Source organism: Nyctereutes procyonoides, unplaced genomic scaffold (assembly GCF_905146905.1).
Source record: "Nyctereutes procyonoides isolate TBG_1078 unplaced genomic scaffold, NYPRO_anot_genome, whole genome shotgun sequence".
Lineage (NCBI taxonomy): Eukaryota > Metazoa > Chordata > Mammalia > Carnivora > Canidae > Nyctereutes > Nyctereutes procyonoides.
This window is the reverse complement of record NW_026575144.1, coordinates 8,639,845-8,662,994: the sequence shown is the minus strand read 5'-3', so window position 1 is coordinate 8,662,994 and position 23,150 is coordinate 8,639,845. Positions and strand designations below refer to the sequence as shown.

The 23,150-nt window shown below is 34.6% G+C and overlaps 1 protein-coding gene across 2 annotated transcripts in view; it reads right to left on the bottom strand.

The window, feature by feature from the left end:
• IPMK (inositol polyphosphate multikinase) overlaps positions 1-23,150 on the bottom strand; it is a 60,561-nt gene that overhangs the window by 32,449 nt on the left and 4,962 nt on the right. For both annotated transcript variants that reach the window (XM_055308993.1, XM_055308994.1), the window contains exons 2-3: positions 13,019-13,104; positions 8,438-8,534 (exon numbers count right to left, since the gene is read on the bottom strand). In XM_055308993.1, the coding sequence (XP_055164968.1) occupies positions 8,438-8,534; positions 13,019-13,104 (183 nt within the window). The remainder of the gene's footprint in view (positions 1-8,437; positions 8,535-13,018; positions 13,105-23,150) is intronic.

Sequence of the window (23,150 nt, the reverse complement as noted above, 5' to 3'; positions counted from 1 at the left end):
CTTGACCCACAAAGAGTAGCAGTTATTTTTTTTTAAGATTTTATTTATTTATTCATGAGAGATACAGAGAGAGAGGCAGAGACACAGGCAGAGAAAGAAGCAGGCTCCACACAGGGAGCCCAATGTGGGACTCGATCCCGGGTCTCCAGGATCACGCCCTGGGCCAAAGACAGGAGCTAAACCACTGAGCCACCCAGGCGTCCCAAGGGTAGCAGTTATTAAATTACAATAAAGAAGTCTGTGTTGAACCAAAAGTGAGAACAACCCTGGGTAGGCCTTGAGAAAGTTTTAGGCCTTCAGATTTAAGAGGCATAAATCTTTTCCTTGAAAGGATAAGAAATAAAAAGTTAAGTTTTATCCTTTAGTCAAAGGAAGATGGGAGCAAAGTCATGATTGTACAGAACTAGGTGAAGTCAAGCCCAAATATGACAAAAAACTATAGCCTAAGAAACCAGCACCCACACAAGAGAAAGTATAACACATTTTAAAGAAAGACTCACAAACAGACATGTTCAGCAAGAGAAAACAAAAGGTCTGGAGACAGACAGGGGACTATTAACAATGAAAGGTAAGGGCGCAGTGGGAATACCCCAACCAAGAAACTGGAACCTAGTCAATGAGCTTTTGTGCTTTAAAATATAAGTACAGGATAGTGTGAAAAGATGGGGAAGAAAGCAGCAAAGAACTTCTGGTCTTCTTCAGATTCTCTCCTCCTGTCTCCAGCTACCTTGAGTGAAAGTAAACAGACTCATCCTTTTCCTATAGCTGTGTAAAAATTTCAGTAACATGGTTTATTAACTATTTGAACTATAGTTCAAATACCAGAAAAGACTAATTAAAACCTAATACAGTAAACTACTGGCATTCATAAGTATATTATTAATTTCCATAACTCAAGAGACTGCAAAAGTCCTATTGAGGTGAGACTATGTAAGGGAGTACACAGATAGTGAGTGAACCTAGCTAACTATCATAGCATCTTTATCTCAGTGTAGCATTATTATTTTCTACTTGACAATTTGGTAGTGATCAAAACAAATAATAAACTTTTTTGTAATAAGAGATGACAGAAGCAAGAGGAGATTGCATTATCTTAACATAAAATCTCTATTTCCTCCTTCCCCTCTTGGGAAAGAGGAAAATACAAATGCAAATCTCATATATAGTAGGAATATAATAAATGTTTGCTGAATGAATGAATGTTTGCCCTTCTCATTCCTATTGCCCAGTGGAACTTTGAGTTTGGCCTTACTAACATAATAAATTGAGTCATTCCTTCAGTAAACAGGCCTGAGTATCCTGGGTTTTATTTCAACCAGCCAAATGTGTTTTTCTTTACTTTCAGGTTCTTGATATGTGATATATGACTCAAATTACCAAATAACTACTAGATTATTTATAGCCTTAAGTTAATAACCCTTAAATTAAGACATACTGAGTTGGCTTAGTCTTTTCTTTTAGTTCCTGGCCCTAATTTTTTTTAAGTGAAACTAAGAATTTGAGACTAATTTTTTTTTGAGACTGTGATTTCTATTCCAAGTTGTAAAAATAAACATCAAAACCTGCTTTAGAAAAAAAAAACCTGCTTTAGAGATGCAGAGTTTTTAAGAATATGTCATCATATATCTAGCAGCTTGTCACAAGTATTTTTGAATGAAATTAATACTTGAAAATGGGACATGATCTGAGCACTGAGACTTTTACTGACTTTTACAGGTTGTCATCACTAGAAATAAGTCTGAATACTAATTATCTCTGAAAAAAATGCTATTAGCAAATTATTTTGCTAGCACAGAGCTTAATTCAAAGTAAGTCAATCTTGAGATTCAGTAACTTAAATGCTCAAAGGCATTTTACTACAGGGCTTTGCCTGTAAGGCAATACCACAGACTGGATAACAAAGGACACTTTTTCAGCCAGGCCTCTCAGGGTATAAAATGGAACAGTATTTTTTAATTTTCAAGTAAACAGAAAATATGTTCTAAATTTATCCAATGGACACCTCGGTGGCTTAGTGGTTGAGCATCTGCCTTTGGCTCAGGTCATGATCTAGATCAGGTCCTGGGATCTAGTTCCACATCGGGCTCCCCGTGGGGAACCTGCTTTGTTCTCTGCCTCTGTCTCTGTCTTTCTCACAAATAAATAAAATCTTAAAAAGAAAAATAAAACTCATCCAAAAAATCTGACGGACTAAGAATAACATAAATTTTCTATCTGGGACAGTTTTAAGTTCATTCTGACCAAAATTAAGGAAATAATTAAACTACTTTATTTATTTATTTATTTATTTATTTATTTATTTATTTATTTATTTATTTATTTATTTTTAAAGATTTTATTTATTTATTCATGATAGTCACACAGAGAGAGACAGAGAGGCAGAGACACAGGCAGAGGGAGAAGCAGGCTCCATGCAGGGAGCCTGACGTGGGATTCGACCCCGGGTCTCCAGGATCGCGCCCCGGGCCAAAGGCAGGCGCCAAACCGCTGCGCCACCCAGGGATCCCAATTAAACTACTTTAATATGATGTTTGGAAAAGAGTAATTATGGTGTGATTATTTAATATGATGTAACTTGCAAGATATGATTTTGAATGAAAAGAGGTGACTTTACATTTTTACATATATAGGGGTATATTTATTTGTGTGTATATAAATCATAAAGATTGATAGAATAACTAGAATAATAACTAGATTTACTTTTTTAAATTCTGTAAAGCTCTATTTAGGACAACAGATTCTGATAAGGCCAGTTTGCCAGAAGTCCAAGGACTGGCATTTGTGAAACTCAGATCTAAGGAGATATTCTATAATGCCTAATGGTATTTGTATAATAAATAAAAGGACATCTACTTTTCATAAATACGTGGAGCTCATTACAAGAGGTCACACTGACTGGAAATAACTTAGTTAAGTTTAGGAGTCTATGGCTGTAAGAGATAAATCTATAATTTATCTATTAATTTATAAAAAGTAAACACATAATTTCTGTAATTCATTCATTTTTTTGAGGTTAAAGTCACGAAAATAACTACCAGAAATAACTACCAGTGGTGTATTTCTAAATATATGCTGTTATAAGCAGATTACTAAGAAGATATCTAAGTCATTTTAACAATGACATGGTTAGCATGCTCAAAATATTTATACACTTCATGCTGTTGATGACAGTATAAGATTACCCAAAGTTACCATGGCTGAAGAAAGCTTCCTATTTTAAATATGTTTTCTGTTTAAATACATTTAATTGATTATAATCACCTAAAATATGAATACAGTACTTACATTGTTTTATAATGTTAGCATTAGAAATTATTGTTAAGCATAAGAAATTCCTATAGCAAATTTTCTATGCTGGAATATAGTCCTGACACTCTAAGAAAGGCAGAAAATTCTCAGTATCAAAAGAGAAAAAAACAGAAATATTTGAAATACTGTAGAAAAACTGAAAGACCTACATATAACTAAACAGTAAAGATAAGATAATTAGTTCCTTTAAAAGAAGGACAAGGGAGAGGGCATTTAGGAAGTTGAAGGGAGACTTACTTAGATATCCTTACAAAATATTTCTGATTGTATAAATTATGAGAACATGGGTCTCAAGTTGTATCAAATTCTTCCCCATCATCTCTAGAAAGTCTACTAGGTATTAATTTCCATCTCAATTTCTGAACCTCTCAACAAGGAGAAGAGGCCAGATGAGAAGCCTGGATGAGAACCCCCTGCCCAACTATGAAGCCATATGGAAAAACAGAGAAAGCTTTGCTTCCGCTTTCTACTGCAATTATCAGTCATTTCTGAGAGCAAGATAAGCTAAAAGTAGAAAGAATTATAAGCCTCTTTGAGCCTCCAAATTTGACTTAAGTTTGAAGGAGAGGATAGACATGTATGCCAGCTTATTTTAGTCCATGCGTCCTAAAATTTGACTAGTAGCTAGATCCAGAAATGTAACAATCAATCAGGCTAGAGATTACATTTGAAAACTCTCAATATGCTCAAATCTACCTGAAGATATACTTTCCTCTCTCTCTAAATAATTATCAATAAAAGGCTTTTGATGGTACATGTACTAGGCATCATATGTTTATACAGATACAAATGATTTAATATATACAACTAGCTTAAAATCTTCAAAGATAATTTACTAATGTTTTATTTTTTAAAAATCCCTTAGCGTTCTAAAATTAGCTAATGGTGATGATGGTCATATAATTCTATGAATATACTATGAACTACTGAACTGTATACTCTATAAATTCTTTTTCTTTTTTTCCCTTTTTTTTTTAATGTTTTATTTATTTACTTGACAGAGAAAGCACAAGCAGGGGGAATAGCAGGCAGAGGAAGAGGGAGCAGCAGAAGCTGCTGCAGGAATCAATCCCAGGACGCTGGGATCATGACTTGAGCTGACAGCAGACATTTCTGGGATCATGACCTGAGCTGAAGGCAGATGTTTAATTGATTGAGCCACCCAGGCACCTTGAATTGTATACTTTAAATGAGTGAGTTTTACAGTACATAAATTATGTCTTGATAAAGCTATCATAAAAAAAATCAAAAGAAAAAATCTTATTGGTCAGCACATTCTTATGCTTCTCTCAAGTTACAATAATTTGCTAAACAAATTGGCAGTACTTTCTATATTTTACTACTTTGGATTGTAAGAACTATCTCAAGCTTTATAAAACTACTCTGAGCACCTAAAAAAAGATGCCCAGAAGGGGAGAAAAAAAAGCCCAGTTATTCCTATGTAAAATACAGTAATGTAAACCACAATGTTCTACTAAAATTCAATATAATATTTGGCTTCATAATACAAATATTTCTATTTATTTCATTTGTTATCAGAAGGATAAAAACAGAAAAATGATCCCATAAACTCTCTAGTAAAATCAAAGCTAAACACCTGCATTGTGCAACAATTTTTGTCCAACTTCTTCCAGAGCTTTAAAAAACTGAAAAGGAACAAGAAATTCCGAGGCAATTGTTAGTATTACTGAGCCACTCTGTACAAATATATCTTTTTATTCCTGTCCTTCTCCCCCTTACATTTACATTTTCTCCTCTCTTCTCTCATTTTTCTCACTTCACCTTCTCATCCCAATAGCACCAATTTCTCCATTTATAGTCAAATAAGAGTATTAGAATTTTCAAAGCATTCTTACATAACATGTATCTATCTTTTTGACTCTATGTGGTATTACTTTCAATTTATAGAAGAAAAAAGTAGAAATCAAAAAGGTTAATGAGTTAACCAAGTTCAAAAATTTGGAAAAAAATCATGGTAAAAACCAAGTCTTTTGAGCTCAAAGTTACTGCTCTTTCTATTTTGACATCGATGTCCTAGTCAAGTATTAAAGACAAAAAAGCTGTTGACTTAGTACTAGCAAGTCCTTGATTTTTAAATCATACACTAGTAATTCCAAACTATAAAATGTTATTTTTTTAAAATATTTTATTTTTTCATGAAACAGAGAGAGAGAGAGAGAGAGAGAGAGAGAGGCAGAGACACAACACAGGCAGAGGGAGAAGCAGGCTCCAGGGAGCCTGACCTGTGACTCGATCCCGGTTCTCCGGGATCTGGCCCTGGGCTGAAGGTGGTGCTAAACTGCTGAGCCACCCAGGCTGCCCTAAAATGTTTTTGTTTTTTTTTTAAGATTTTTTTTTATTTTTATTTATTTATGATAGGCACACAGTGAGAGAGAGAGAGGCAGAGACACAGGCAGAGGGAGAAGCAGGCTCCATGCACCGGGAGCCCGACGTGGGACTCGATCCCGGATCTCCAGGATCGCGCCCTGGGCCAAAGGCAGGCGCCAAACCGCTGCGCCACCCAGGGATCCCTTTTTTTAAGATTTTATTTATTTATTCATGAGAGGGGCGCACAGGCGCGCGTGCACACACACACACACGCACACACACACACACACACACACACACGGACAGAGACACAGGCAGAGGGAGAAGCAGGCTCCATGCAGGGAGCCTGACGTGGGACTCAATCCCAGGTCTCTGGGATCACACCCTGGGCTGAAGTCGGCACTAAACCACTGAGCCAAAGGGGCTGCCCTAAAATGTTATTTTTAATTAAAATATTTCTTCTCTCACCCAGATTCTTTCTATATACTCTAGTTTTCAAAATAATGATGCTGTTTGCTCAGTTATTCTACCCCTTCTTAACAATGTTTTTAAACTCAGTATTTCTTTCATCTAGATGTCGAATCTAGTACCATCCTCAACAACCTTTGTTAATCTTTCCATGTCACTCTACTGACAAGTAATGATTTGCTCAAAATTAATCAGCAACCAATAGCGAAATTTGATGGAATCCAGATATCTTACAATGGAAATCTCTATAAAGTAAAGGTGATCATAAAGATTGGTGAAATAATTTAAGTAATGTGTTGATCTGAATCAAGGATATGCATTTTTTTGGGGGGGACTAAAAGACAGAAAGAAAAGAAAGGAAAAGAAAAGAGAAGGGAAAGAGGAAGGAAAGAAAGGAAACAAAGAAAAGAGAGAAGAAAAAAGCTAAGCTCACTCTTTTTTTTTTTTTTTTTGTATTACTAAAATACAAAAGAATCCTAAATACCCAGGGAATCATAGATTTACTATTTCCTAACTGAGGATACTCAGGGAGATATCATGATTCCCTACAAATGCCACTTGGCACACCTTGTAAATGAATAGAAGGACAACAGATGAACAAGCCCAAGCTAGAGACCCTTCTTTCCCTGTTCCCAAAATGTGGTTCAAGTACTAACTATATCAAAAAAAGTGTAGCTTTTTAAAAAAGAGTTCATTTATTTATTCATAAGAGACAGAGAGAGGCAGAGACATAGGCAGAAGGAGAAGCTGGCTCCCTACAGGGAGCCTGATGCAAGATTAGATCCCTGGACCCGAGGATCACACCCTGAGCTGAAGGCAGATGCTCAACCATTGAACCACTCGGGCATCCCTGTAGCTTTTATTTTAAACAGCATATCACTAAACTCCAACATTCTTAAACTCAGTCAAGTTTGAAACTCTTCCCCCATTCACAAACCTTCTTCAATCATTAAGCAATCATGCTACTTGTTTAATTAATTGTATCTGCTCTGTCAAAGGCTTTAAAAAGGCAATACTCCTTCAAGTTTTCATTAAGAGATGCTATGCCCTTACATAGATCATTTTGTTCTCTAACCATGAAACTTAGCATTATTTTTTAAAAGATTGAAATTTTTTTTAAGAGAGGGAAGAGGGGAATCCCTAGGTGGCTCAGCGGTTTAGTGCCTGCCTTTGGCCCAGGGCGCAATCCTGGAGTCCCGGGATCGAGTCCCACGTCAGGCTCTCGGCATGGAGCCTGCTTCTCCCTCCTCTTATGTCTCTGCCTCTCTCTCTCTATCATGAATAAATAAATAAGTCTTAAAAAAAAAGAGAGGGAGAGAGAGGGAAGAGGGAGAGGGAGAGGGAGAGAAAGAATCTTAAGCAGTCTCTAAGTCCAGCATGGAGTCCGACGCAGGGCTCAATCTTACAACCCTGAGATCATGACATGAGTTGAAATGAAGAATTGGATGCTTAACCAACTGAGCCACTCAGACTCCCCTAAAAAATTGCAATTTAAAGCCTAGAATGAGATACAGAGGAAGTTATGCAAACAAAATATTTTTCTTGATTATCCTACCCAAAATGGAAATATTAGGAAAATACTAATTATTTGGAAAATAATAAAAATAATAATAATTAGGAAAAAATAATTATTTCCAATAAATTAGGAAAAAAGATCATCTGTAAATTAACACAGAATTAAGTACATATTTTTTATTCAATTATAACAAACTGGTCATTAATTTTTTTTAAAAGATTTATTTTAGAGAGCGTGCACACGAGTGGAGGGTTGGGAGAAGGGGCAGAGGGAGAGGAAGGGAGAGAAGAAAAGAAGAAGACTCCTTGCTGACCTTAGAGCCAACAGGGGGCTGGATCTCACAACCCTGAGATCATGACCTAAGACCATAACAAGAGTTGGACCCTCAACTGACTGAGCCACCCAGGTGCCCCATTGGTCATGTTACATACCATTTAAGAAACTGGGTATGAAAAGCAAAAGTAGAAGTGCCTTTGTGGCTCAGGTGGTGAAGCATCTATCTTCAGCTTAGGTCATGATTCCAGGGTCCTAGGGTCAAGCCCTACATCGAAGTCCCTGCTCAAGAGAGAGTATGCTTCTCCCTCTCTCTCTGCCCCTCCCCCCGCTCATGCTTGCTCTCTCTCATGCTCTTCTTAAAAAAAAAGAACGAAAAGCAAAAGTATTAGTAAGATTTCCTTAATGAAGTAGAAAAAAAGACTAGAAAGAAAAACACCTACATTCTGTCTGTATAATACAAGGCTTAATTTTATATAAAGCCTTTTAAAAAGCCATTCTCATGAATTAATAGCAAAGGATGGATTTTTGAGAAATGATTACCATTTGGTGCAGTGGGAGGCGACCAGATGCCGTAATATTTTGGCAAATATTTTCGTAGCTCTAAAAGAATACCATCAGTACAGTCAGCAGCATAAACCTGAAACAAAGAGAAATACATTTTTATGGTAGTTTCCTATAATACTTTACATTTGCCTCTACACATTTCTCAAATAAAACAATACTGCTGAATCATAATTTATTTGGTATGAATTTCAATTGGAAATACATTTGGAAGTTAAAAAAATATTACTGTGTGTCTCCAACAAAAAAAGTATGTATTGTTTAGAGCACATTTTGGGGGGGGAGGTATCTAACTCTAGCCTTTCAATGTCCTTGAACTATTTTACAAATAAGTAAGTTGTAGATAAAACTTTCAGTAAATGCAAAATAATTCTTGTCCATAAAAATGTAAGTTCTGGCCAGAGGAGGTTTTAACTCACTTCCTTCCACTCCCATCTGTCATGGGAGGGTGGAATTTAGTGTCCACACATATGTACTTATTTCGACTTCCCTTCATTCCTTATAAATTTGTGCTTCTTGGGATGCCTCAGTGGCTCAGTGGTTGAGTGTCTGCCTTTAGCTCAGGGAGCGATTCCGGAGTCCTGGGATCAAGTCCCACATCGGGCTCCCCGCAGGAAGCCTGCTTCTCCCTCTGCCTATTCTTTGCCTCTCTCATGAATAAATAAAAAAAAATCTTTAAAAAAATTTGTGCTTCTTTAGCTTCTCTTTGCACCAGTTTTAATATCTGCTTGGTTCATTCATTATATAATTTAACAAAATCTTTAACTTTTTTTATATCTATAAGGGAGTTATGGTTTTATCTTTAAAAAATTATACTTTAACTCAATGTAAATCTAATTATTGCTCATGTAATTCCTTAATTTATAACCAATAATAATTCTAGAAAATACTAGGAATGTTCAGATATTCTGGAGCTAGATCCTTAGTTTTTTTTTCCTAGAAGAAAAGGGAACAAAAATATTTTTGTTTTAAAAACAACTTGTAAAGCATGTTATCCAATGAATTCTCACAATATGGCCTACCTAATTATTCAAAACCATTAAAGTTCGCTGGTGTAAAATGCTCATGAAGTCTTAGTATTGCAATTCTAATTATATTTGTCAAGTCATATTCATGTCAAGTAATTATACATACAACAGAATTCTACAGAATAAACTCAAGTGTGACAGAGACTCACCAAATACCCATGTAATACACTCTATTTCCCAGCTTCCCCTATTGAAATGTGAGAAGTGATATGAGTCACTTCTAGGCCAAGGTAATTAAGAGAAGAGTACACCTTATCATACCTTTGTTCCTAGCATAAAATCAGGAAGGGCAGTGTTCATGATGACATAACAACAGGATGGAGGAACCAAGTATATCTCTATTTACTTAAAAGAAGTCCACGATATATTTGTAAGTGAAAATGATAAAAACACTAAAAAGAGTATAGAAGTAAGCTTTCTCTTCTTAAATATTTTGAAGGGAGAGGTGATAAAAAAAACTTTCTACCCAGAGAGATGTAGGATAAAATATAACAAATATTTTCTTAAATGCATAGTTGAGCTCCCACGGAAACTCAAGAGTCTAAAATGAAAAGGAAATCAAAAGCGTTAAATGGAGCAGTGATGTTTGGGTTTCATAAAGGTCTGCCATGAAGACTTGAACCAAAGGATCTCTAAATTTATGGACTCCGCATAGATGAAGACAGTTTCTATACTGAAACAGGGAGAGTAAATGAAAATATTAAACAGTAAAAACCCAGGCATCATCTTCCTTCCCCTACCATTACACTCTAAAAATGCTACAGGTCACACTGATTAAGAAAAAGTTAAAAGTAGCAAAAAACCAAACAATACCAGCAGTAAAAAAGGAATCATATCTAATCCAATTATATTTTACTATTACATTAACAAAAAGTCAAGATCAGGCCTAAAAATATATCCTTTCCCAGGGTTGCCTGAGTAGCTCAGTCAGTTTAGCATCTGGCTCTTGGATTCAGCTCAGGTCCTGATCTCATGGCTCGTGAGATGGGAGTCCTGTGTCTGGCTCTATGCACAGGAGTCTGCTTCTATATTCTCTCCCTCTGCCCCTCTTCCTGCTCACATTCAATTCAATTCATTCATTCATTCATTCATTCATTAATACATAAATCTTAACAAAAAATCCTTTCCCAGGAAAGAAGGAATGACCAAAAAAAGGATATAAGAAAAGAAAGCAAAAAAGAAAGAGAGAGACAACTGGTTACACTGATGATTTACATTTAAGTTCTCTCAAGCAAGCCCTTAAGGAACAAAATCCTTATCTGATAAAAATTCTTCCATAAAACAGAAAAAGAAATGCCCCTTGATTCCTTTTATGAGTTAAAAGAAACTTGATATCAAAACCAGACAAGGAAAATATGTGAAGAAAATAATAGTTCAATCTCATTTATGAGAATAGCTGGAAAAAATATTAAATAAAACACTAGCAAGCAAAATCCAGCAGGGCATATTATTAAAAAAATTAAAAGGACATCTACAAGTAGACTTTACTCCAAACATGAACGGTAATGATAGATTAGAAATCTATTATGGCATTTATGTTAAGATTAAAAGAGGAATCTCATAAAATCATTTCATCAGATACAGAAAAGGTAGCTGAAAAATATTCAATAGTCATTCATGTCTTAAATTGTTTCTTTAAATAAAAACAGAACAGATGCTATGTATCTTCCCCTTTTTTCCAAGAAGCTAACTTCAATCAACTGCATCAGTGGGTGTCCCTTGCCCTCCTGCCATTCATTGTCTCTTAATAGTATCAGACGGTGGAAGGTAGGAAAAGTGTTGAGGTCAGGTTATTTACTTTTCTAATTCCCTCCTTCTCTGCTCATACTTTCTCATAAAGTTACCTTCCTTGGGCTCTAGTAACTTCTCCCTTTCTTTGCCCTTTCAGGCCCAGGGATGGTATAGCATTCACTCTTGAGGGTGGCCTTAAACTCTGACCACACCTTTGTAAACAGTCCCTTTATTAAACTGACAAGGTACACCATTTGTTTCTTGACAGAATCTTGACTCACACAGAAGGCAATTTCCTCAACCTGGGAAGAAGTATCTATCAGAAACTTAAGAGAGAAAGCTATACTTACATGGAGAAATATTAGAAGCACTTCTATTAAATGAGAGGTAGATGCCCCCACCATCACTGTTTCTATTCAGCACTGAACTGGAAATACTTGACAGAACTATATGGATTCAAAAGGAACAGCAACAACAACAAAAAAACCCCCTTCCAATCACAACAGATTTACTGTCTACACAGTAAACAATTAGAATTAAGAGACCAACCAGATTACTAGATAAAAGAAATACAAATATCTATTTCATTCCTGTATATTAGCAATCATTGGGAAACAATTCAAAAAAATTATAATAGAAACAAAAAATGAAGTACTAAAAATAAATTGAACAAAGTATATACAGGACTTTTATAGAGTGAATATAAAATACATTCTTCAAAAAAGAGGTTGTATGTAGCAGTTAAAAGCTAAACAAAATGTGGCATGAAAGTAAAATGGAACATTACTCAGCCATAAAAAGTGACAAAGTATTGACGCAGACTATAATGTAGACAAACTTTAAAAACATGCTAGGGGCTCCTGGGTGGTACCATTGGTTAAGTGACCAACTCTTGTTTCAGCTCAGGGCATGATCTCAGGGTCATGACACTGAGCCACAAGTTGGACTCCACATTCAGCATGGAATCTGCTTGAGATTTTCTCTCCCTCTGCCTCTCCTGCTCATGCTCTCTCTCTCTCTAGAATAAATAAATAAATCTTTAAAAAAAATACACCATGCTAAACAAAAGCTAGACACATATTGTATATTCCATTTATATGAAATATCCTAAATAGGTAAGTCCATAGAAAGAAAAATCAGTGGTTGCCAGGGATGGTTTAACAGGTACAGGGTTTCCTTTTGTATGATGAATATGTTTTGTAACTAGACAAAGGTGATGGTTGAAAACACTGTAAATATAATAAAAAAAGTATTCCTAGTCATAGAGTTAATTAAAGGTTTAGTATGCCCTTTCCTCCTCCCCAACTTTGGAAATTCATGGCATACATCAGCACATTTAAGGTTCTAAAAAAACCTGTAATAAAAATAAAAACACTTATTTAAACTCAGCATTTCTGATGAATACAAGTAGTCTCTCAGTTAAGCAATTTAGCAGATCAGAATAAGAATCTTTACAAAATGAAATGGAGTACGCCTAGGTGGCTCAGTCAGTTGGGCAGCTGACTCTTGATTTTGGCTCAGGTTGTGAACTCAGGATCATGAGATCGTCTGCCCCTCTTCCTCCCCCCGCTCCTGTGTGCATGTTCTCTCCCTCTAAAATAAATAAATAAAATTTTAAAAATGAAGTATAGTGGAAAATATTAGACTGTATCAGTAAAGATAAGCATTGTATTTCATAAAGCTTTTATTTCAGTCACATACACAATACAGCAGAACATAAGTCAAATATATTTCTTACCAAATCATCAGAAAACTATGAAAAACTCTTTGACTACAATGAAACAAATCTTACCTTACTTACCATATTATAGAATTCCAGCTCTCTTGGACCCCTAGGAGGTGGCTGTAACTGTTTCAAAACTGTGCCATCGGGATGTTGCAGGATACCTACAGAACAAAAATCAGATTTTTTTAAATGCTTTGATAATAGTGTACCTTGCATCACAGGATAGATGTGTTCCTAAAGTTACAGATAAACCACTTTCATAAAAATTAAGGGGTTTTCCATGTTTCAGAAATTTTAACATTTAACCAATACATTTCAGCACTTGGTATATGCAAAGAACCAGAACACAAATTCTGAATAGTGTGATTTTGTTGTCTCCAACTACTACACTCCTTAGAGCCCTCTCAGACTTTCTACTAAATAGAACATATTTCTAATTTTTTATAGAAATTCTTCAGTAATGGTCTTTCTGGGAGAGGTTATAGTTAAACAAGAAGTTAAAAGCAATAGTTTAAATTGATTCCATTCCTGTAAACAGAAAAAAAAATGTTAAAGGTGGTACTATATGAATTTCCTATTTTGTAGTTTTATAAGGTTTTCTCATTTATCATAAGAAAACAACTAAAAATTTTTCCTGATTCAGATGCACTATGTACTGATAGTATGAGAGCACATAGCCACTAGGAAAAGTGGGGGCTGAAATCAGATACTAACACTGGCACTGTCCCTATACTGTTCAGACTTATTACCAAATTTATACACTAAAATCTTAAATTTTCAAGTACTGAGATTTCAAAAAATCATGTGTTAGAATACAATAGGATACAAATAAATATATTTATTTTGATAAAATATGTCACGTTAGTTTCTGTTTCTTTTGGCAAGTATCAATAATTTTTAATCGTGACAAAAAATTCAGAATTTAATCAATAGCAGCAGAAATCTCAAGAAGTACAGTAATCAAGATTACTTAAGACCTACATATAGAATAGAAAGAAGGTAAATATTCAGCCAAAAGACTGGTTGACAAGCAGCCAAAAGATTTTGGGAAATTTAAGGAGTAATCTAATATAACTAAAAATTACTGAAGAGAAATTCTGTTCTTGAAGATCGGGATGCTGAACAAGAAAGGCCTTGATTCCTATGGTAATAGACATTTTCTATGGGCTAATGAGGAGTGGTAGATGCAACGAAGCCTTGATGGAACTGAATTCCACAGGAGGGAAAATGGAGCATTCATACATGAGGAGAGAACTATGCACCTTCCCTACCTTGATCCAGGGACCTACTCTAGATACAGGTGAACCTACCATTGGACAAATATATTTTACAGGCAAGCAGATATCAGCTACACTATAGGCAACCTTGTGGTAGAGCAAGATGGTTTAAAGACAACAGTCCTCTAACACAAAAACAGTCTGCTTATCCCAGCAATTCTCCAACATACTACTCACTCTGTAACATTTCGCACTCCAAGTTTTAAAAGAAAGTAGCTATGGAGAAGATAGTAATCCCAGGCATTCTCTGGATAAAGTGAATTCCAGGATCCAAAAGCAAATCAACAGTATCTTAAATAACAGCCAAACCCCTCCTAGCTGAAAAACTGGCAAGGTAAAAAAAGAAAGCAACTTGAAAGGGTGAGTCAGCAACATTAACTGGTTAAAATGTCCACACTACTCAAAGCAATCTACAGATTTAATGCAATTTCTATTAAAATACTGACAGCAGAGTTAGAACAGAGAATTCTACAATTTGTATAGAACCACAAGAGACCTTGAATAGCCAAAGCAATCCTGAAAAAGAATAACAAACCTGGAGGTATGACAATCCCAGATTTTAAGGTATAGTACAAAGCTGTCATCAAAACAGTATGGTACTGGCACAAAAATAGACACAGATCAATAGAACAGAATAGAACACCCAGGAATAAACCAAGCCCATGATTCAATTGGGAGGTCAACAAAGGAAGAAAGAATATACAATAGGAAAGACAGTCTCTTCAACAAATGGTGTTGTGATAACTGGACAGCAACATGCAAAAGAATGAAACTGGACCACTTTCTTACACCATTCACAAAAATAAACTCAAAATGTATTAAAGACCTATTTGGAGGACCTGAAACCATTAAAATCCTAGAACAGGGCACAGGTAGTAATTTCTCTGACATCAACCCTAGCAACTTCTATCTAGATATGTCTCTTGAGGCAAGGGAAACAAAAGTGGAAATAAACTATTGGGACTTTATCAAAATAAAAAGTATTCCAGTGAAGGAAACAACAAACAGGGATGCCTGGTTAGCTGGGTGGTTGAGCATCTGCCTTTGGCTCAGGGCATGGTCTTGGGGTCCAGGATGGAGTCCCATATCAGGCTCCTACTGCCTGTGTCTCTGTCTCTCTGTCTCTTGTGAATAAGTAAATAAAATCTTTTTTAAAAAAAGTAAACAACAAAACTAAAAGACAAGCCAACGAATGGGAGAAAATATTTGCAAATGATATAGTCAATAAAGGATTAGTACCCCAAATATAAAGAACTTACACAACTCACACCCCAAAAAACCAAATAATCCAATTTAAAACGGGCAGAAGATATGAACAGACATTTCTCCAAAGAAGACATCCAGATGGCCAGCAGAATGAATATGAAGATGCTCAACATTACTAATCATCAGGAAAATGAATCAAAACCACAATGAGGTATCACCTCACACCTGTCAGAATGGCTAGTATCAATAATACAAGAAATAACATTGTTGGTGAGGATGTGGAGAAAAAGGAAGACTTGTGCACTGTTGGTGGGAATGAACACTGGTTCAACCACTAAGGAAAATAGGATGCAGGTTCCTCAAAAAATTAAAAATAGAATTACCATATGATCCAGTAATTCCACTAGTGGAATTACAAAAACACTAATTTGGAAAGATACACATACCCCTACATTTACTGCAGCATTATTTACAATAGTCAAATTATGGAAGCAACCCAAGTGTCCACTGATAGATGAATGGATATCGTACACACACACACACACAAACACACACACAGAAATATTACTCAGCCACAAAAAAGAATGAAATCTTGATATTTCCAACAACATGGATGGGACTAGAGATTATAACGCTAAGTGAAATAAGTCAGAGGAAAAAAATTCCAAATGATTTCACTCATATGGAATTTAAGAAACAAACAAAAAAAGAAAAAGGAAAGGAAAAAAGAGAGAAACTAAGAAATAGACTCTTAACTACAGAGAACACATTCATGGTTACCAGAGGGGAGGTGGGTGGAGGAGATGAGTAAAATAGGTGATAGGATTAAGCAATGGACTTGTCATGATAAGCACTGACTGGGCAATATATGGAATTGCTGAATCACTATATTGTACATCTGAAACTAATATAACACTGTATGTTAACTATATTGGAATTTAAGATAACATTTTTTTAAAGTTTTACCACCAATAAAGTATCACAGTTTGTAAACTATCAATCAATAAATAAAATAACAGACTAAGTTAATATAAGACTGGAGCTCAGCACCAGCTCAACTAAATTCCAAGAGGAATATGACTTATTAGCCCATCACCCTAAACATAAGAAAGAACTTATATTCTACATAGAGGAAACAAAACAAATAGTACACTCCCTATTCAAATAAAATGTCCAAAATCTAATTTAAAAAAATTATGAGACATATAAAAAAATCAGGAAAATATGACACATAACCAAGAGAAAATATAGTCAAGAAAAGCTGACACACAGATAACCAAATAATTATAATTAATCAACAAGTATGTTGAAACAACAATCTTATATGTGCTAAAGAAATTATAGGCAAAAATAGATATAAACACTGAAAAGATGAGGTTTTTCAGGAGAGAAGCAGTCTGAAAAGAACAGCAACAACAACAAAAAAACAAAAAACTCTGAAGCTGACATGATAGAGTATCTGAAACAATTTTAATTGACGGATTACAATACGGTTTCAGAGAAAGGAACAAAGAACTTTAAGGATGATTCAAAATATCCAAATGCAGAGAAAGAAAAAGTATCTAAAAATAAAAAAGGAATAGAGTACTAGGAACCTGTAGGATAATATCAAGCATTCTAACAAACATGTAGTGGGAGTATCATAAGGAGAAAAGAGAATAGGTCAGAAAAAAATTTCTAGACTTCCACTTTTACCTAAGATACAGAAACCTAAAAACCCCATCCCAAGAATCAGGGTCATAGGGCCTTCCTAATATTGAAGCTGGACCAAGACAAGGAACACCCCTTACACCCTTACATCAGGCTAGTAATCACCAAGTAATAAGCAACAGTAATCTACATTTGGAGAAGTGGCATGAACATGGAAAAAAACTATCTCTGAAGCATGAGTGCACAAGGAAGACCTAAAGCAGAGCACTAAACAGGAATGTGAGAAAAATCCTCTGGCAAATCAACCCCACCCTAAACAAAAGATTACAACAGAAAAATTTCAAGCCTGTGGTGCAGTGAAGGTGTTGTCAGCTCCAGCTTCCATAACAAAATACCACAGACCAAGTGGCTTAAAAAACAAAAATTAATTTTCTCACAGTTCTAGAGGCTAGAAGTCACAGATCAAGATGACAGCCTATTCAGCTCCTGGTGTGAGTTGTCTTCCTGGCTTGTAGATAGCTGCCTTCTCTTTTTTTTTTTGTTTTTTGTTTTTTGATAGCTGCCTTCTCATTCTGTCCTCATATGGTGGAAACAATGAAAGAGAAAACATGTTCTCTCGGATCTCTTTTTGTAAGGACACTTATCCTTTTGGATCAGGCCCACCCTTAAGTCCTCATTAATCTTAATTACCTCCATAAAGACCCTTTCCAAATACAATCATATTGAAGGTTGTTGTTTCAGCATAGGAATTTGGGGCAACACAACATTCAAATATTCAATTCATAACAGAAAGTGACTGTAATAACAAAATTCCACCTTAGTTCAATCACCAATGCTATCTGCCTAGCAGAAGAGGCATATGCATTTCAGTCATAAATATTATTTGCCTTCAGTCTCACATGTGATGTCCAAATGTAATACAAAATTAAAGACATATGAAAAAGGAAAAAATACTGCCAAAAGAGAAGATGCAACATACGGAGCAGTTTCAGAGATGATACAAATATCAAAATCATCAAAAGAACTTAAAATAACCACAATTAACATGTTAAAGATTGTAACAGAAAATATAAACAACATGCATGCAAAAATGAGGCATTTAAGCAGAGAAATTTCAAGAGTCAAATGGAATGTTAGAAATGAAAAAGGGGGGGATCCCTGGGTGGCTCAGCGATTTAGCACCTGCCTTGGGCTCAGGGCGCGATCCTGGAGTCCTGGGATCGAGTCCCGCATTGGGCTCCCTGCATGGAGCCTGCTTCTCCCTCTGCCTGAGTCTCTGCCTCTCTATGTCTCATGAATAAATAAAATCTTAAAAAAAAAAAAGAAAAGAAAAGAAAAGAAATGAAAAAGGGACACCAGGGTGGCTCAGTCAGTTAAGCAACTACCTTCAGCTTAGGTCATGAATCCAGGGTCCTGGCATCCATCCAGTCCTGCCTTGGGCTCCTGGCTCACAGGGAGTCTGCTCCTCCCTTTCCCTCTGCCCCTCCCCTAGCTTGTGTTCTCTCCCCTTTCACTCACTCTCTCTCTTAAATAAAAGCATAAAACAAATTTTAAAAAAGAAATGAAAAAGGAAGTAAAGAAACAAAATTATGTTTACTACGATCTCATCAGTAGACATAAAAGAGGAAGGAATCAGGGAATTTGATGACAGGTCAACAGAAATTACCCAAACTGAAACACACACACACAAAGCGTGGAAAAAACTAGAAGCAAGCATCTAAGATCTAAGGAATAATATTAAACAGTCTACGATAACTATAAGAATCCTAGAAGAAATAAAAGGCACACTCATGTTCACTGCAGCCATTATTCACAATAGCCAAGAAGTGAAAGTTACCTAAATGTCCATTAATAGATGAACTGATTAAAAAAATGTAGTGTATACATATAATGGAATATCTTTTAGCCCTAGAAAAGGAAATTATTCCATGCAACATGGATGAACCTTTAGGGCATTTGCTAAGTGAAATGAGATAGTCACAGAAGTACAAATACTGCATGATTCCATTCACATAAAGTATCTAAAGCAGTCAAACTCTTGGAAATAGCAATTACAATGCTGGTTTCCAGGTCCCTGAGGGAGGGAGAGGGGGATTTGTTATTCAAAGAATATAGCATTTCACTTTTGCAAGATGAAAAAGTTCTAAGAGATATGTTACACAAAAATGTTTATATAGTTAACACTACTGTACTGTATTCTTAAAATGGTTAATTTGGTAAATTTAATGTTATGTTTTTTACCACAGTGAAAAAATGTATTTAATAGGATTACAACTATGTAAAATAAAATGTATGTTAAAATTTCTATCTGTGGTTAGAACATTCTAGGTAATTTTTACTTTTTTTGTAACTTTTTCCAGAAGTTTCTATAATAAACATACTGCTTTTATTAGAAAAAAATGCATGACATAAGAAATCAAATATGCTACAATGATTAGGTATTCTATACAATTTCAATTATCTAAAGTTATTGAAAAAGATGAAGGGAAAAATATTTTTAAATGACAGCGTATAAGGAAATACTTGACAAGACAATGTCTAAAATGTTCTAAAACTAATGAAAAACCTAAAAACACAGAACCACGATGTTCAGGAAGTTCCAAATAGAATAGAAAATACAAACTACCAGACATTTTAAATATAAAGACACAGACGAGTTAAAAGTAAAAAGACAAAAATAAAATAAAAATAAAATAAAATAAAATAAAAGTAAAAAGATGGGAAAAAATATACTAGCAAGTACTTCTCATAAGAAAGTTAACATATTAATATTACTTTATAGTATTATATAGACTATGTTAATATTAGATGTAGAATTCAAAAAAAGGAACATTATATGTAAAAAGGTACATTTCATAATGATAAGTCAAATTGTTTATACATAGCCATCCTAAATGTATATACCTAATAAGAGCTTCAAAATACATGAAATAAAAACTGACATAACTGAGAAGATAGACAAAGCCACAATTACTCTCTCAATAATTGATAAAATAAGTATACAGAACATTTGTAGTGATATATAAAACCAAACAATACTATCAAACAACTTAACTACATTGACACCTATAGAACGCTATATCCAACAGAATACACATTTTTTCATGTACAAATGGAACATTTATGAAGACTATGTGCTAAATGATTAAAAACAAGTTTAAATCTAAAAGGATTGAATATTCTCTGCCCATAATGGAAGTAATAAGATATTTGGGAAAATATCAAATAGATGAGAAGTAAACACACTTGTAATTAATCCACGGATCAAAATTCACATGGGAAATTAAAAAACATTTTAACTAAATGATAATGAAAACATAATAAAATCTGTGAAATGTAAAGTACTGCTTAGAAAAAAAAAAAAAGTACTGCTTAGTACCTAGAGGAAAATGAGTAGTTTTAAATGGTTATATTATAAAGTAAAAAAAAAAAGTTTCAACTTAAGATGCCAGAAAAAATTAATATATTAACCCAAAATAAGTGGAAAGATAGGAGCAAATAAAAACAAAAACAAAACAATGAAATAAGAATGGACAACAGAGGGGAAAAAATCAATGAAAAAGATTCTCTGAGATCAATAAAACTGATAAAACTCTATCTAGATGGATCAAGGTAAAAACATATATTACCATTATTAGGAAGAAATGAAAGATGGGATTATCATGTTAAATCCTATAAGCATTAAAGCCATAAGATAATTATGAACCCATTCCAGGGATCCCTGGGTGGCGCAGCGGTTTGGCGCCTGCCTTTGGCCCAGGGCGCGATCCTGGAGACCCGGGATCGAATCCCACATCGGGCTCCTGGTGCATGGAGCCTGCTTCTCCCTCTGCCTGTGTCCTCTGCCTCTCTCTCTCTCTCTCTCTATCATAAATAAATAAAAAAAATTAAAAAAAAATTGAACCCATTCCAATAAATCCAACTTAAATAAAATGAATAAATTCCTTTAGACATAATTAAAACATAATTAAAAGAAGTAGAAAATCTGGGATGCCTGGTTGAGCATCTGCCTTTGGCTCAGGGCTTAATCCCAGGGTCCTGGTATCAAGTCCCACCTCAGGCTCCCCACAGGGCTCCTGCTTTTCCCTCTGTCTCTGTGTCTCTCATGAATAAACAAAATCTTAAAAAAAAAAAAAAAGGAAAATCTGAATTGCCCTACGTCTATGAAGAACATTGAATTCATAATTTTAAATATCTTGAGACAACTGTAGGCCAGAATGGTTCAATAGTAAATTCTATTAAACATTTACAGAAAAAGATAATAATAGCACTCTTACCAAATTTTTTCAGAAAACAGAAAAGTGGGGAACATTTATTTCCCCACTAATTTTATGAAACCATCATATTCCTTTTAAAAACCCCAACAAAGACTTAAAGGAAAATTATAGACAATTATCTCAAATGAACACAGTGATAAAATCTTTAATGTAAACCTAATCCAGCAATGTATACAGGATAATTTATCATAACCACTGGACTTATTCCAGGAATGCAAAATTGGTTTAAATATTTCAATATGAGCAAGTATATTGATATTTTGGGTAAGAATTCTCAATGAGAAAGAAGGGGTATATAAATACAGAACAGAGGAAGGTAAACAACAACCCTGTGGTATTAGGTTTAAATCATAGATTAAGTATGAACCCAAATTTTTAAAAATACGAAATTATGTATTTCTTAGTTCAATCTGCCGAAAGAACAGCAACCATGGTTAGGTAAGAAAATGTTCTCATTTTTAGGCATTACTTAATTATTTAGAGGAAAGGGGTCATGATGTCTGCAATTTAATCTTAAATGGCTCTGCAAAATCATTATCAAGTGCAGAAAGTGATAAAGCAAATGTGGCAAAAAATTAATATGTAAAACCTACATGAAATCTACACATTAGCTGATTATACTATTCTTACAACTTTGAAATTTTTCCAAAATAAAAATTATTTTAAAAAGCAATACAATTTACAGTAGCATCAAATATTTAGGGAAAATCTAGTGAATGCTGTGTAAGACCTCTACATTGAAAACTATAAGAGAAATTTAAGAAGGCCTAAATAAATGGAAAGATCTACTATGTTCATGTATTTGAAGATACAAGTATTATCAAGAAATCAATTTTTACCAAAGCACCCTATAGACTCAAAGCAGACACAAAAATCTTACCTGTTCTTGGGAAAAATTACAAGTTGATTTAAAATCTACATGAAAATACAAAGGACCAGAAATCATCAAGACAATCTCAAAAAAGAAAACAGGATGCTTACTCTACCATACATCATGACTCAATTCTTCAGTGAATTAAGATAATCAGATATTACTGCTATGATAAATTAATCGATGAAAATAAATACAAGTCCAAAAACAAATCCAGGAAACTGCCAAAAAAGTGGAGTATATATGCACAATGGAGTACAACTGAGCCGTTAAAAAGGATAAAGCACTCTTCAAACCGATACTACTGATTTCTAAGATACATTAAATTTAAAATATGAAGTGCAAAAAAGTAAATATAGCATACTACTTTTTGTGTCAAAAAGATGTGAAAATTTATATAGATCTGCTTATCTTTGCAACAAGTAACTGAGCAAGGATAAATGAGAAAACAATGGAATGGGATACCTACAAAGGATGCTGAAAATGAATGGAGTGACAGAGAATGGAGTGACACTTCTGATACATCTGACTTTTCAAAGCATGTTAATTTTGGAAGCATTCAAAAACATAAATAAAAATGAAGGGAAGGAACTGAATTTAAACACAAATGAATCCAACTATATTTCAAATAAATATTACCTTAGAGAAGGGTTAAAAAAAATCACACAAAAAAACAAAAATCCCTAACCCAAATAGCTTTTGAAGAGTTTCCAACTATATACCCTTAAAATAAGGGAATCTCATCCTGAATTCTTTATTCTAGGTTTGTTTCCTGCAGTAGTATGCGCATACAAATTCTGAAAGTTATAGGATCAAGCAAAACAAACAAACCAAAAAAACCCATTAACAATGTCAAGAGCCAGGGTACTCAAGAGCCAGGGTTCTCAGGGTAGATGGGAAATACAAATTTAGAATCAGGAGGGGAA